The sequence below is a fragment of the Molossus molossus genome, unplaced genomic scaffold, assembly GCF_014108415.1.
Source record: "Molossus molossus isolate mMolMol1 unplaced genomic scaffold, mMolMol1.p scaffold_m16_p_13, whole genome shotgun sequence".
Taxonomy (NCBI): domain Eukaryota; kingdom Metazoa; phylum Chordata; class Mammalia; order Chiroptera; family Molossidae; genus Molossus; species Molossus molossus.
This window is the reverse complement of record NW_023425348.1, coordinates 93,312,246-93,328,093: the sequence shown is the minus strand read 5'-3', so window position 1 is coordinate 93,328,093 and position 15,848 is coordinate 93,312,246. Positions and strand designations below refer to the sequence as shown.

The 15,848-nt window shown below is 55.3% G+C and overlaps 1 protein-coding gene across 1 annotated transcript in view; it reads right to left on the bottom strand.

Moving 5' to 3' along the window:
- The window catches only part of LRP5 (LDL receptor related protein 5), a 105,862-nt gene extending 92,044 nt beyond the window's left edge, over nucleotides 1–13,818 (bottom strand). Inside the window, exon 1 of the mRNA XM_036259295.1 lies at nucleotides 13,737–13,818. Coding sequence (XP_036115188.1) covers nucleotides 13,737–13,818 — 82 coding nt within the window. The remainder of the gene's footprint in view (nucleotides 1–13,736) is intronic.
- Nucleotides 13,819–15,848: the final 2,030 nt, after the last annotated feature.

Genomic DNA, 15,848 nt, shown 5'->3' with positions numbered 1-15,848 from the left:
ACGCCAGCACTGGGCATGGCCACCTGAGAGAAACACATACCATGCCATGTGCACCACAGTGGGGTGACCTTCTGAGAGTCCACTGGTGACCAAGCAAGAATGGAACGAGGCCCACCTGACCCCTTCACACCTACAAACAGCAGAAGGGGGCACTTGAACCACGGTTGCTGCCCTCACTGACCGTGGATTGGGATGAGCTCCTAATGCAGCATTTCCACTGGCTTCACCATCCTCTGCTGATGCAGCTAATGGAGTTTGGACAAACCCCGAACCTCCCAGTTTCCTTACTGAGAACACAACACCCCGAGATCCCAGCCACCAGAAGAGACCATAAGCCCCTAGAGTGGGTCAATTGGATTAGAGATCACATGCTTGGGATCCTGGAAAACTCCCCTCACAGGCCCACAGCTGGGCGGTTCCCTACCGCAATCCTCTAGGCACAGGGGTCCCACCTTCAGCCACATTCCATCCTGGCGAGGTGAGGCCCCAGGAAGGCCTTGGGTCACAGACAGGAAGTGACAGGAAGGCCCGTCTGTGGGCTCAGGAACTGGGCTGTGCAGGGATGCAGGAGCCAGTGGGAACGCGGGCCCAGGGCACAGTTCTGAGCAGGCCTTCCTGGACCCTCACACATGGAGACCAAGGCGCCTGCCGGAAGTCCCAGGCCCCCTCGAGACCAGCCCTGGCTGAATCCTGGAGCGGACCCCGTTAGCCTCCAGTCAGTTATTCCCTCGGATCCACAGCCCAAGGGACCACGAGGAGCGCTGGCTCCTTCGGGGCTCTCAGCGCTGGACGCAACGGAAACCGCGCGGCCACACTCCGACAGGCTCTGCGTGGCCGTGCACATCTGGGAACAATAGGCAGGAAAGGGTCTTACCTCACAAATGTACTTGCCATGAAAGGATGGCATCTTTCAAACAGAGGGACCATTTTTTAAAAACTAGAAAGGGGAGCCCAGAGGATGGAAACTGCTCTCTGCTCCACCCTCCCATTCTGAGCAAGACCCCAGCCATCTCGCCGTGTGCGGCTCACGTCCTTCTGACGACGGTGAGGGGCTGAGAAGACATGACCCTCAGCCGACCAGCGCACCAGCTTGGCTGCACCGTCGGGGACACAGGCAGAGACGGCCCCGGGCAGCAGACGGACCCACACTGGGCCTCCCCGTGGACACAGTACTCTGTACCCAGCCCAGCAGGTTGGGGGCCCAGGCAAAGGGTGACATGCTTCGGGGCTGCTCTAGTCACAGACATGAGGCCAGGTTGTCATCAGCTATCAAGGGACAGGCAGTGCTGTGGCCACAGCCATACCAAGATGACCGGGACCACACCCCTCCATGGGCAGGGGGTGCACAAACGGGTCCCCTGCTCCAGGGACTTGTCCCTGGAAGGGCTAGAGATTCAACGCCGTGGCCCTTGTGAGCCGATGTTCAGCTTGGCCCAGGGGAGAGGAGAACTCTGTGGCACCATGAAAGTCACGCTAACCGCAGAAGCCCTGCGACACTCCTGGCGGGCAGTCGGCAGTTCCCGGTCCTGCCCGAGCTAAGAGCTGCAGCACAGAGCCAGGCAAGGCGGCGGCCGCAGTGGCTTCAGCAGGTGTGAGGAGCATCCTGAAAGACGGGGCAGTGGCGGGGGAGGCCCGCAGCAGCCAGGGCCAGGGGTTGGCACTGCCCAATCACCCACACCACCAGACGGGCCTCCCAGAGCCAACAGGGCGCTGGGCAAACTCACAGAGACCTGGGCAGTGACAGGGCAGTGGGAACAGACCTCGGACACTCCGGGTGGCTACCTTGAAGGGGCAGAATTCTCTTAAGGCTTAAATTCCTGAAAGCTCATTAAAAATGTCCTTGCCCTGGCCAGTGGCTCAGTTGGCTGGAGCAGCGTCTGTACACCAAAAAACTGCAGGTTTGCTGCGCAGCCAGGGCACATAACTAGGTTGTGGGGCACGTATGAGAAGGCAGCTGATCGATGTTCCTCTCTCACAGCAAGGTCTCTCTCTCTCTCTCGGTCTCTCTCTCCCCCTTCCCCTCTCTCTAAAATCAGTAAGCAAGTCCTTGGCTGAGGATTAAGAAAAATATATAATAAAGTAAAATAAAAATACCCCTCACTCCCATATCTACTCTGTGGTTATTAACTCAAAGCACCAAAACTTTATTTTAGTATGAAATTCTGTGGCACCCTTATTTCTGCTTTTTTACATGACTGAAAATATCTATACCAAAATGAGCCCTGGCCGGTTTGGCTCAGCGGTTAGAGCGTCGGCCTGCGGTCCAGAGAGACCCGGGTTCAGTTCCCGCTAAGGGCACGTACTTCGGTTGCAGTTTGTCCCCGGCCCTGGTTGGTCGTGCGGGAGGCAGCCACTCGATGTGTCCCTTTCATGTCGATGTTTCTCTCTCTCTCTCTCTCTCCCTCACACTCTATCTGAACAAAAAAAATAGAAAAATGTCCTCGGGTAAGGATAAAAAAAATGTTCTTAAATGACAAAACGAGTAAAGGACAGAAGTGCCAAGTGCCACCGTGACACTGCAGAGGACCTGGGCTGTGGAAGGCGGCGGGTGTTAAATGGGCACAGGACTCCGTGGTCGGGTGCATCTGGGGTGCACTGGGCTTCTCGCAGTGAAACAAAGGCCGGCTTCGTCTGGGCAGCCTTCTCGGAGTCCGCGCCTCGGAAATACAGGCTCGTACTGGGGGCGGGGGCCCACACCTGGCTGACGGACGGAGGTGGGGGCTCACGACGCGTGGGCTTGGGGCCCAGAGGAAGTAAGGATGGTAAGACTGACTCCCTGGACAGACAAGGCCACGGGATCCTCACGGCAGCTACTGAGCGTCTACCCCGCAGCAGACACCGTGCCAGAGGCGGAAGGACACGGCTGCAGCCTCTGTCCCCAAGGCCCTCTCAGGCTGAATGAACCATGGAAGGTTCCGGACTCCAAGACGGATCTGGCTGGAGCAACACGCACTCTGGGGAGCAGAGGAGGGGGCTAAAGTCAGCTCAGGGGCAGCACAGACACTGAGAAACTAGTGTAGTTTTCTGGGAAAGGGAAGAACATGATGCAACTCATTTTAGGGAAATTAATCTGACCAGAGTGTTATATAAATGGGCAAGAGGAAGGTTCTAGAAAGCAAGGAGACCAAGCAGAAGCTGACGTCCTTTCACTCTCATCGGTCTTCCACAGCAGGGCGGGGTGGGGGCGATGGGAGGCCCCCAGCCCAGCTCTGGTGGGCAGGAATGAGCGTGGCAGGTGGCCCACGGGCGGCCTGTGAGGGGCCTGCGTCGGGGAAGCACAGGCGTCCGTCAGCCCCTCGCCTCCAGCCTGAGTAAGGAGGGGTCCCGAGGAGGCCCAGACAGCGCCCCCACGCCAGGACTCCCCCACTCACTCAGTCTCCTTTGGGGAGCCAAGTTCGCCCAGGGGAAAGTCCGGAGAAGCGGCCCTGCAGGGGGGAGATCCCCTCGGCTCCTGGCACCCAGCTCGGCTGGTCCTTGCAGGCAGAGCCGAGCGGAGGGTCTGGAAGGCACCAGGCACCCAGGCTGAGCGCCCCGGCCCGGCCACGAGCTCAGGCGGCTGTTCAAGTTCCAGCGAGCAATTTCCTGAGAGTTCTGCTGGGCAGGTACCGCCTCCCATCTGAGCTCACGGAGGGGTGCAGTCTGGGGAAGAAATTAAAGCTGCTCACATTTTGCTCTGGAGAGAACTGGGGGAGGGGAGCGGTGATTTACGAGCTAATTCTATTCGCCTTGGGGTAAGGCTGGAATTAGTCGCTTTAGCGCCTGAGCACACGCGGCAGGAGCCCCCGGCAGCCCAGCACCCGGCGCCTCTGGGCCCCCCAGGTGATGCCAGGGACCACAAACGGGAAGCCCGCCCGGCGAGGCCGCAGATGAATTTCTGTCCACAGCCAGAGACCCGCTTGCTTGTCGGAGAGCACTTCTGAAGTCCAGCCCCAGACACCTGTTCAATGTCACACCATGTACCGGCCCCGGATCAGAAGATCAAAGGATGGAACCCGATAGGCTGACTCTGAAGTTTATCACAAAAGAGTAAATGTACAAGAAGAGTCAACACAAATCTCTTTTGAAAAGAACAATGAAGGGAGAATTGCACAATCCATCTCAAAATATACGGTGATGCCGCACAGATGAAAACGGCGGCCGCTGCCACAGAGACACACACGGGTCACAAAGAGAAGGTTCCGGAGTCAGGAGCCAAGCATCTGTGGACACGGAACATGAAAGAGTGACACTTTACATGAATGGGTGTCAAGGTGTCAGGACCACTCCCTATCCACCTACTGGTAGAGGGGACACCAGGGACCGTGCAGATCCCTACCTCATACCATACACACTCTCAAAAATCAGACAGAATGTCTGAATATAAAACACAAAACAGTGACAGTCCTAGAAGAAAATAAAGGAAGATGTTTTTCTAACCTGGTGGTAGAGAAATAAGGCACAGATCCCAGAAGCCATAAGAGAAAATACTGAGAGTTTTGATAACACTTTTTAATTAATTTATTTATTTGTGTATTTATTTATTTTGTTAATCCTCACCATAGTATATTTTACCATTGATTCTTAGACAGAGTAGGAGGGAGGGAGGGGCGGAGGGAGAAAGACACATCGATTAGCTGCCTCCTGCACAGCCCCGACCAGGGCTGGGGATAGAATCTGCAACCCAGGTACGTGCCCTTGACCAGGAATGAAACCCAAGATGCTTTGTGTGGGGGCCGATGCTCTAACCACTGCACCACACCAGCCAGGGCAATAACATAAACTTTTTAATGTCTTTATGATGATGAACCACCAAAAACAAGGATGGAGGACTAGCTGCAGACCAGAAGAACTATCTGGAAAATATACATATAACAAAGAATTAACGTCTACACTAAATAGCTCCTACAAATCAATAAAAAAAGATAACCAACTCAACAGAGAAATGGGCTCATGATAAAAGTAGGCAGTATGCAGAAAAGCAAATGAAAATGGCTAAAGAGCCCGTCGTGAAGGAAGTGTAAATCAAAATGTGTTCTAATTTTTAACTCAAATGATTTAAAAAAAAATAGGCCTGGCCGGTGTGGCTCAGGGGTTGAGCCTCAACCCATGCACCAAGAGGTCGGTTCAATTCCCGGTCAGGACACATGCCCAGGTTGTGGGCACAATCCCCAGTGGGGGACATGCAGGAGGCGGCCAATCGATGTTCTCTCTCATCGATGTTTCTATTTCTCTCCCCCTTTCCCTTCCTCTCTCTCTAAAATCAATAAAGAAAAAAAAATTTTTTTAAATAGAATCTGGCGATGGCCGGCATTAGACAGGACACAGGAAAGTGCACCCTCTCACGGGGGACTCATGGGTATAAACTGGTGAGACCCTTTTGGAGGAATTTGTCAGTATCTTCAGAAACATGAATGGACCCACTCCGGCAAGGACTGTACCCTACGGAGATACTTGTATCGCGTGCACAGGTGCATGTGGTGGTGCTCGCCTTGCAACAGCCAGACCCTGGAAGAGCTAAAACGCTCCTCAACTGGGTAAACGCCGTCACGTATGGGGTACCCCTACTGTGAAATAGCGCTTGGCTTTTATTTACTTATTATTTTATCCTCAACCGAGGACATTGTTCCATTTTTTGTTCAGACAGAGTGGGAGGGAGAGAGAGGAAGAGAGAGAGAGAAACATCGATGTGAAAGGGACACACTGAGTGGCTGCCTCCAGCACAGTCCTGACCCCAACCAGGGCCGGGGACAAACTGCAACTGAGGTACGTGCCCTTAGCGGGAATCCAACCCGGGTCTCTCTGGACCACAGGCTGACACTCAAACCACCGAGCCAAACTGGCCAGGGCTAGATCTTGACTTTTAAATAGCATGAAGATCTGCCCTGGCCGGTGTGGTTCAGCAGTTAGAGCAACGGCCCATGCACCAAAGGGTCACAGGTTCAATTTCCGGTCAAGAGCACATACCTGGGTTGCAGGTTCAGTCCCCAGCCCTGGTCAGGGCATGCACGGGAGGCAACCAATTGATGTCTTTCTCTCTCCCGTCAATGTTTCTCTCTTTCTCTCTCCCCCACCCCTCCCTCCCTCCCTTTTGCACTCTCAAAAATCAATGGAAAAAATCCTCAGTTGAGGATTAACAAAAATGAAAAAAGAAAAAAAAAGAATGAAGATCTAAAAGGTACAGAAAATGCCTGACTCGTGTGGCTCAGTGGTTGAGCATTATCCCATGCACCAGGATCACCGGTTTGATTCCCAGTCAGGGCACATGCCCAGGTTGTGGGTTTAATCCCCAGTGGAGGGCATGCAGGAGGCAGCTGTTTGATGTTTCTATCTCTCTCTCCCTCTCCCTTTCTCTGAAATCAGTAAAAACATTTAAAAAATAACATACAGAAAATGTTTATGATATGTCAGCAAATGAAAAAGACAGGCTACGAAATGACAGGCAGAGAGGGACTGGATTTATGTAAAAAATATGAGTTCAAAACAATGCAACATGTTAAACTATGTGTTGAAGGTCTGCTCATCTCTGAGAAGAGAAATAAAGCAGGCAATAATAAAAGTACACTCATCTTCACAGAAAGAGGCACCATGGCAAATGTTTAAACTGTTTATATACACTCATGTAAGTCCTGCACTTAAATATATGTATATTTTTTACCCTGGCTGGTTTGGCTCAGCGGTTAGAGCATCGGCCCGCGGCCCAGAGAACTGGGTTCAGTTCCCACTAAGGGCACGTACCTCAGTTGCAGTTTGTCCCCGGCCCTGGTTGGGGTCGTGTGGGTGGCAACCACTCAATGTGTCTCTCTTACATCGAAGTTTCCCTCTCTCTCTTCCTCCCTCTCTCACTCTTGCTCTATCTGAAGATGAATGCAAAAATGTCCTCGGGTGAGGATAAAAATAAATACGTACATACATACATACATAAATGTATATTTTGTAAAAGACAGTGGCCAACAAGCACATGTAAAGATGCTCAACATCATCAGTCACCAGGAAAATGCAACTTGAAACCACAAGTACCACACCTGCTGAGATGGCTTGAAGCAAAAAATAAAATTTTTTAAAAAGGACAATAAGTGTTGGCCAGGATGTGGAGGAATCGGAGCACTTGCACCTTGCTGGTGGGAACGTCAAACAGTGTGGCCGCTGGGGAAGACAGTCCGATGGCTCCTCCAGATTAAACACAGAATTATCATATGATCCAGCAGTTCCCAAAAGTGCAAGCAGGGTTCAAACAGATCCTTGTTCACAGTAGTACCATTCACAGTGGCCAGAGGTGGAAACCCTCCAAGTGTCCATCGACAGATGAACGAATACACAGAGTACAGTCTATCCATACAATGGAATATTATTCAGACATGAAAAGGAATGGTGAGCCAGGGCGGGTTTGGCTCAGCGTGTAGAGCATCAACCCTCGGAACAAAGGGTCTTGAGTTCAATTCCTGATTAAGGGCACATACTTGGGTTGCAGGTTTGATCCCCGACCCCGGTCAGGGTCATGCAGGAGGCAACAAATTGATGTGTCTCTTTCACATAGATGTTTCTCTCCCTCCCTCCCTTCCACTCTATCTGAAAATCAATGGGAAAATATCTTTTTTTTTTTTTTTTTGGTACGTGTCCCTAGCAGGAACCGAACCTGGGACACTCTGGTCCTTAGGCCGAGGCTCCAACCGCTGAGCCAAACCAGCCAGGGCAGGGGAAAATATCTTAATACGCTCAGGTGAGGATAAGAAAAAGGAATGGCGTTTCCATACAGGCTACAACTTGGATGAACCTTGACACGATTACGCTGAAAGAAGAAGCCAGACACAAAAGGACAAACAGCGGATGACTCCACAAACACGTGGTACCTAGCGCAGGCTAATTCGAAGACACAGAAAAGCAGATTAGAAGTTACCGGAGCTGTAGGGGAATGGGGAGTGACTGCTTAGTGGATACAGTTTCTATTTGGGCTAATAAAATTTTACAAACAGATGGTGGGATGGTTGCACAACACTCTGAAGGCAATTAATGCCAATGAACTGCACACTTAAAACTGGTTAAAAGTTTGTTATATGTATTTTACCACAATAAAAAAAAAAAAAAAAAAAAAAAAAGGAAGTGGTCCTGAATTTAAAATTATCGAACAGGAAAAGGGGATGAAAGGCCCCAGGAAACTAGTTCTGGAGCCAGCCTATTTCTCCGGGATGAGACCACACAGCCGCTTGCTCTGGGGCACACTGTGGGCGGGGCTGCGCCATGCCAGGTCTCAGCGTCACGGGGACACTTCTGGGCCTCAGCTGGAGAGATGGCTTCTCTGTGTGATGGCACGAGGCAAAGCCCACATGGCCAGACTCCAGAGGGTAAGCATCAACCTGGCACAGGCTGGACAGCCTGCCCACGCCAGCTGCCCGGCCATGCAGAGGACAACGTGCAAACATGCCATCACTGGCCTGGACTGGGCCCTGCCCCCTCTCCCAGCCCCCTGCAGTGGGCACCACTGTTGTCACGTTTTACAGATGAGGACACACCCCGGGCAGGCTGGCTGCTCGGCCCCTGGGCCCAGGGCCACTGAAACGGGGTTTTCTGATGACTACTAAAGGCTTCCGGTGCAGCCGTGAGTGCTGGCTGGGCCCTCAGCAGCAAGACAGTGTGGCGGTGAGGGACTGAGTGGGGGACCCAGAGATGAGGTCTGGCTCAGCCATATGCTGAAATTCCAGGTACAGGCCAGCCTGCAGGACACCACCTCACCATACCCCCCGGGAGCCCTCTCTATCCCTGTTCCAGCCCAGACTGCCCCCTCGTAAGCTGCATGGTCTCCTGTGGCCCTGCACTGGAGGGAAACAGCAGGCCTTCGCCAGATTTTCAAAGGGACACCAGGGACCCCAAGTCTAATCTGCTCTCCTCTGTGAGTGAGTTCTTGCTTCAGGTTAAGCACTAGAAAAATCACACCAAGGCAAACTGAAAGCAATGTATGCTGAATTAAATACCAACCAACAACGCAAATAAGAAAACACCCGGAAAATACAGTATCCCCCACTCCCGCATAAGTGATGTCACCACAGCAACCTCCCAGGGGCTCCACGGCAGGAGAGGACAGAGGGACAGAGGACTCATGAACTGGGCACAGACTGGTCAAAACCCGAGGCTGCAGCGCCCCGTGGCTGCTGGCACGTCATGAGCTGGAGGCACATGCTCACTGGGCAGGGCGAGCCTGTGGGTGCCAGTGGAGAGCTAAGTCCCCTAGAGGTGACGGGCCATCCAGGACAAATCAGAAACCAGAGGCCAGCCCAGGAGCTGCACAAATAATAGACTGCTCGAGGCTCGAGAGCAGGCAAGGGCATGTCCTGGTTGGCACATGCCCCGCTTGGCTTAGGGGCACAGGGGTCCCCCACGTACCAGGGGAAGGACCAGCAGCCAGGTGTGCCCCTAGCTGTGGCTCTGGCCTAGACTGGAGCTCCCAGCCACCCCTCAGGGGCAAACCAGCACCAGACACGAACCTTCATCATCTTTCACCACCTCCAGGGCCCCAACTGGACAGAGTGTAAGGACTTGGACCCTTAGGCACTTCTGAAAGGAAATCTGGACCCAGGGCAGGACCTCTCGAATCCTTCGCACCATGGCCTGTCTTGAGGGAACAGCCTCCAGGTCCCTCCTGCCACCGGCTCCCTGAACCCCACCAGATCCCTGCAGGGCAGAAGCCAGTGTCCCAATTTTGCAGATGAGGAAACTGAGACCAAGAGCTAGCAAACCCCTTTCCAGAGCTGAAGAGAGAGCAGAGACCAGCCCGGCCGAGCCTGCAGCTGCCTCCGCCTGCCAGCACTTGGGCTGTGCTGTCCCCGGGGCGGCCCCACAGGGGACCTGTCTCCAGCAGACACACCACCACTTTCTGAGCAAATGTGTCAACAGGCCCCTTAGGTGAGGGGCTGCCACAGTCCTGTCTCCCAGCAGAGTCTGCACTTTGTCAGTGACAGCAGGGCAGGCCTCACCAGCCACAAACGCCCCATTTCTCTCGGCGCTGCCGTCACACCAGGCGTGGCACTAAGTCCCCCTCCCAGAGACCCTGCCCCCGGAGGCCAGCACTGGCCCTCAGCTTGCCCCGGGGGCTCCCTTCACCACCAGCTGCCACGTCTCTGAACTAAGACAGGAGGATCTAAGGACCGACCTGCCCACGTCCTGGCCCCCCGGGACACCGGGCCGAGCCTGCACCTCGCGAGATCAATCTCTCGGGCAAGTGACCGCAAAATGGGCTCCCCCGCACCACGGACGATCATTCAGCCAAGAGAAGGGGGCGCTGACACACGCTACAGCCTTGAAACCCTGACACCAAAGAGGAGCCGTCAGCGGGAAGGCCACACACCAGGACCCCATGACATGACATGTCCAGAACAGCAGCTCCACGTAGTCGGATGGCAGGCCGGTGGCTGCCGGGAATGGGAAGTTACTGTCTACTGGGTCCAGAGGTTTATTTTGGGGTGATGAAAATGTTTTGCAACCTGATAGAAAGGGTGGTTAATGACACAACATTGTGAATGTACTAAATGCCACTGAATTGTACACTTTAAAATGGTCACTCTTATGTCATGTATACTTCATCTCAATTTTTTTTTAAAAGTTCAATTCAACACCTTTCACCTAGTGCAGATCTGACTCCAACCTGCATCACCTATCCTCCCTACTCAAAGTCTCCCGGAAGCTTCCATCACCTTCTGGCTCACATCCAGACTCTGCAGTGTGATCCGGGGAGACCTTCCTCTCTCAGTGGAGACCACCTGGTCCGCGAGGGGAGGCCCTGGGCCCGCTGGCGCCGAGCTGCACAGTCGGGCGCACCCGACAGCCCTCCCGTCCTATCCGTGCCCAGCACAAGTGCCCAAGAGGAACATCAACTGCAGTGGGAGCTGATACGGGGCCGGGCCGCTGTTACTCACTGCATTTGTAGTAGGAAGTATTATCATCCCCATTTCACAGAAGAGAAAACTGAGTCACACAAACAGGGAGTCAGATATCCAGCTTCCCCTTCCCCCACCCCACCCAAAGCAAACAGCAAGACCCTGGGCCACTCAGGCTCCGTGTTCATGCTGTTAGCCATCCTGAGACACGCCACTTGGTGTCACAGCGATAAACAAGTCAGACAGCAAACTAGACACCCAAGGTCACCCACAGAAGAAAAATCCAGAGTGTATAACAACCGCTTCTAGACTTTCCAGGCCAGAAAGATCAAGGACCCTGTTACACAACAGGAACTGTATGCAACTCTGCCACCACCAGTCCCTCAGTTGGGACAGAGACAGCGCTAAGGGTTTCCTACATGGCATTTAATGCTCTCAATGCTGAGGGTCTGGGAGACCAGATCCTCATCCGAACACACAGAAGCTAAGTAAGTCGTCCAAAGCCAACCAGCTGCTGAGCACGTAAACCAGGCTGGTCTGACCCCAAAGCCCCTGCTCAGCCCTGGCGAGCCCCCACTGCAGGCAGGAGTCCTGCATGCTGAGTCCTTACCTGACTGTACCCCCCTCCCCAGCCAGTGTGCAAATTCTGCTAAATGCCTGAGCGGTGACACAGTGCAGCTGAAATTAGACAGGTTCCAAATGTGACAGGATCTGCACAGCAAGTGCTGGACCATATGGACTGACGGCATAAGTTCCTGGATCCGAACAGGGCGGTTACAGGCACATGGGCCCTGCTTCGGAAAGCAGAGGGTCCTCTGCACTCACTCAGTGAACTCCATACAACGTTTAGTTAACACCCACTGCTGGGCATCTGCAGTAACCTCCCTGGGGGGTCCTGGGCAGGCTGGGCCTGGAACCAGTGCTGTGGGGGCCAGAGGGGAGCACCCTGGGCCATTCCCAGCACAGGAACCATAAGAACAAAGGCATGTCCATGGGCTGAGCTTCAAATTGCAACAGGAAGCAATCAGGAAAAATAATTAGCTACCAACTTACTTCACTCTGCACGGAGGCACAAATCGAACACAGAAATCAGGGACATCCCCTCTCGAGAGCAGTCCCAGCGGTTCTGCAGAGAGATGCCACCTTGTCCTTCCATTTTAGGCCTAGGTCACCACATCGGCCAGTGCTCTAAAAACCTTGTGCTCTAAAAACCTTGTGCTCACATGCTTCCTAATGTTAAAATAATCAACTCTATTTTTGCCTCACACACCCTGAGCTCCACAGATGGGATTCTTTCTCCTTAGGGGCTCGAACCGCACAACAGACGGCAGGCATTCGCCTCCAGCAACGTCACCCCAAAAGGTACAGGAAATCCAAAACTGCAACGAAGGGCAAAGCAGCAGAGCCAGCTGAGAAACCCCACCTTTAAAACAAACATCTTCCCAAAAAAACCCTTTTGCCTCCACGAACCAGGCATTTCCGGAAAGAAAAGCAGCGTTGGCCTGAACTACCCAGATACTGTCATTGTTTTGTCGTCACCTTGTTTTGCTAGTATCAGACATGGCCGAGAAATGTAAACATGCTCCTGAGAGAGACAAACTTGGGGTGAAACCGCCAACAGCCTCTAAGCTTGGACTGGGGGCAGGAGGACTTGAGGAAACCATCCCTTCTCAGTCCCCCCAAACCTCAACGTAGGCGCCGCAGCACTGGGAATGTGACCACAGCGCCAGGCCAGGACACCTCCCTGCAATGTCCACACTGGAAATATTCAGGGAGACAACTGTTTGCCTTGAAGAAGCCCAGACAAAGGGACCCAAGGTCCACCCCACCCCACCCCCCAAAAAAACTGCCATAGCAGAACAGCAGCCCCAGAGCACAGGACCCACTGGCCGCGTCCACTTGCCCAGCCACACTCCAGAAAAACAACACTCACGTCCCAGGATAATGATTTAGGTAGCAAGAGACTTGCTTCAAAAACCACACGGCAATCTCCAAATTAAAAGAACATGTGTAGCGTTTCACAGGCGCTTAGGTTTCCTGAGCTCTCCTGACCTCAACTCCACCCCTTAGGACACACCAAGAGTTGCAGAGAAAGATCCCCAGCCCTCGATCTCCCCAGGGATAGGCACAACTGAGGCACGAGCTGGCTGCCCCCTAAGCCGCGCTCTGGAACCCTGTCCTCCGGCGGCATCCCCAAGCAGCCGGCCCCTGGGGTGGACACCGGCCGGGGTCCACCGTTTGGGGCCCGAGTGGCCAGACGGATCGTTCGGACACCTGGCAGGTGTCAGCCCCTTTGGAAACCGACAGCAACACATATGAAAGGCGGGTGAAACAGGCCAGGCTGCCGGGCGCCGGGTCTCAGAACTTTCTCTGCAACTTAAATCAGTTCTCGGAGCTCGCAGGCCGGCCGCGCGGCCATCGGAAACAGGCTCGCCAAGAGTTCCCGGCGCAGGGCGGCCAGGCCTGTCCCCGGGCCGAAAGTCCTCGCTTGGTGCCTGCCCCGGGGCTGGGGTCCCCGGGGTCCCCCCGGTCCCAGCACGGCCTCGCCCGCCGGCTCCTCGCGGGCGCACTTCCGAGCGCGCCTCGGGGCCCGGGCAGGTGAGGACCCGCCCGCGCCGCACCTGGCGGAGACGGCGCCGCCCGCGCGCTCCTCGCCGCCCCAGGACGCTCTGGACCGGGCCCCGCGTCCCCGGGAGGAGCCCGGACGGCTAAGACAAAGGGCCGCGCGCGGCACCCAGGCGGCCGGGACGGCTGGGGCGGCGGGGCCCCCAAGGCGCGCCCCAACTCGCCCCTAACTTGCAAAGTCGCGACCGCGCGCCGCGCACTTGGCCGCGGGCCGCCGGAGACGCCTGGGCGCCCGGGCCATTGTCCCCGCGTCCCGCGCCCACCTACCCGCGGCGGGGGCCAGGCTGCAGCACAGCGCGAGCAGCAGCAGCGGCGGCGGCGGCGGCGGCCGGGGCGGCGCCGCCTCCATGTTGTCCGGGGCCGGCCGGGCCCGCGCCGCGCTCACTTGGGCTCCATGGCGCGGCGCGGCGGCTCCTCGCGCGGCTCCCGGCGCCTGCCGCCTCCCCCTCGGGCGCCGCGGACCAGGACGACGGGGGAGGAGGGAGGAGGAGCGGGAGCGGAAGCCGCGCCGCGTCTCCGCCCCCCGCCGCTGCCGCCGCCGCCCGCCCGCGCCCCCCGCGCGGGCCACGCCCTCCCGCGGGCGCCCCCCGGAGCCGGCCCGCGGCGAGGCTGCCGCTGCGCGCGGTCCCCGCGGCCTCGCCCGCGCCCCGCGCCTCTCCTGGGGCCGGCCGCCGGGACTCCTCGGGGCGCTGTGTCGGCCTCGGGCTCCCACCCCACGGGGCCCGGGGGACCGATCAAGTCCCGGAAGCAGGTGTGTCACCTGTAGGGCTGCGGGGACCTGGGCTTTACCAATGGGGAAACTGAGGCACGCGGGGCGGGGCGTAGGGAGGGATGTTGTCCGAGGGCACACAGTGAGGCAGTTTCGGGGCTGGAAGCCAGGGGCCCCGAGCCAGATCTGTGCGCTTTCCCGCGACCGTAGCCACCACGGCAGGGCCGGGTCGGGCAGCCCTGTGACACCTGTTCGCACTGGTGAGGGCGCCCAGGAGGGCAGAGGAAGGCGACTGGGAGTTGGTCCGGGTTAGGAACAGAAGTAGATGATGGAGAGAGGCAGGAGCTGCACGGGCTACAATTGGAGTGGGCTTGAGGTTTTATTTTTAAACCAAATGTACACCCTCTACTCGACATTCATTACCGTACAGAGACTGAGCGAAGACACGCTAGTCTCACTATGCTATTCTAGCTCGGCTGAGCCAGAAAGCCCTTCGGATGGCAGACCTGCCTTTGCCTCATTCAACAAGCAGGCACTGACCTCGCCCCTCTCCCAGCTCTGTGCCCACCTGAGCACTGAGCTGTGTCTGGGCTCTCAGGGCGCCGGAGGGGCTGGGAGGACCCACAGCACTGGCTCTGGAACCAGAAGGCCCCAGTTCAAACTCTGGCTCTAGAACCAGGTGTGCCTTTGGGCGGGTCTACATATACCCTTCCCCGCACACCTTCCCTGCGTACAGAACTGGGCCCACAGTGCCCACCTTACAGGTGAGCGTGAACTAGCAGCAACGCACCAACAACTGGGTGCTCACAGATGCCAACATTCTTCGTGTATTTGTGACAACTTTACAAAGCTAGACAGGCTGTCTCTGTCCTGTGGAGTTTATATCCCAGGGAGGGAGGCAAGCAAAAACAAGAAGACATATGCTTTAAATTTAAACCTAAATTTAAAGCAAACAAACAAAAAGCCCCCAAAACACCATTAACAGGCTGTGAGGAATACCATGAAAAATGAAGACTGTTGGACTGCAGTGTCTGCGGAATTCTGGCTGAGGGAGGTAAGAAACCGACAGAGGAGCAGGTGTGGGCAAATGGTGCACAGGAACAGCAGCTGGGCCAGCATGGATCAGACCTGGATAAGGAATCAAGGTGTATCCAAAGACCCTGGCTGGCTCAGTGGTTGAGCATCAACCCATTCACCAACGGGTCACTGGTTCATATTCCCAGTCAGGGCACATGCCCAGGTTGTGGGCCTGATCCCCAGTGGGGAGCATGCAGGAGGTGGCCCATCAATGTTCTTTTCTCTCTCATCAATGTTTCTATCTTTCTCTCCCTCTCCCTTCTTCTCTCTCTAATATCAATAAATTTTTAAAAATATTTTTTTAAAGATGTAGCCAAAGAGTAATAGGGAGCCATTATAGGCATTTAAGTAGTAAAATCCTTGCTGATTTCTCTCTCACACCCTATACCCAACCCCAGTAGCATATCCTATTGCTTCTACTTTCCAAACAGCTGCAGACTCCCAGTGCTTCTCATACCTCCACGATCACCACCCAGTTTGGGGCCTCTCTCACCCTCATGGGTCTCCTGCTTCCCACCTTGATCCCTTCAGTCTACAGAACGATCATGTTAAAACAAATCAGATCACACTCTTCCTCTGCTCAAGAACCTTCT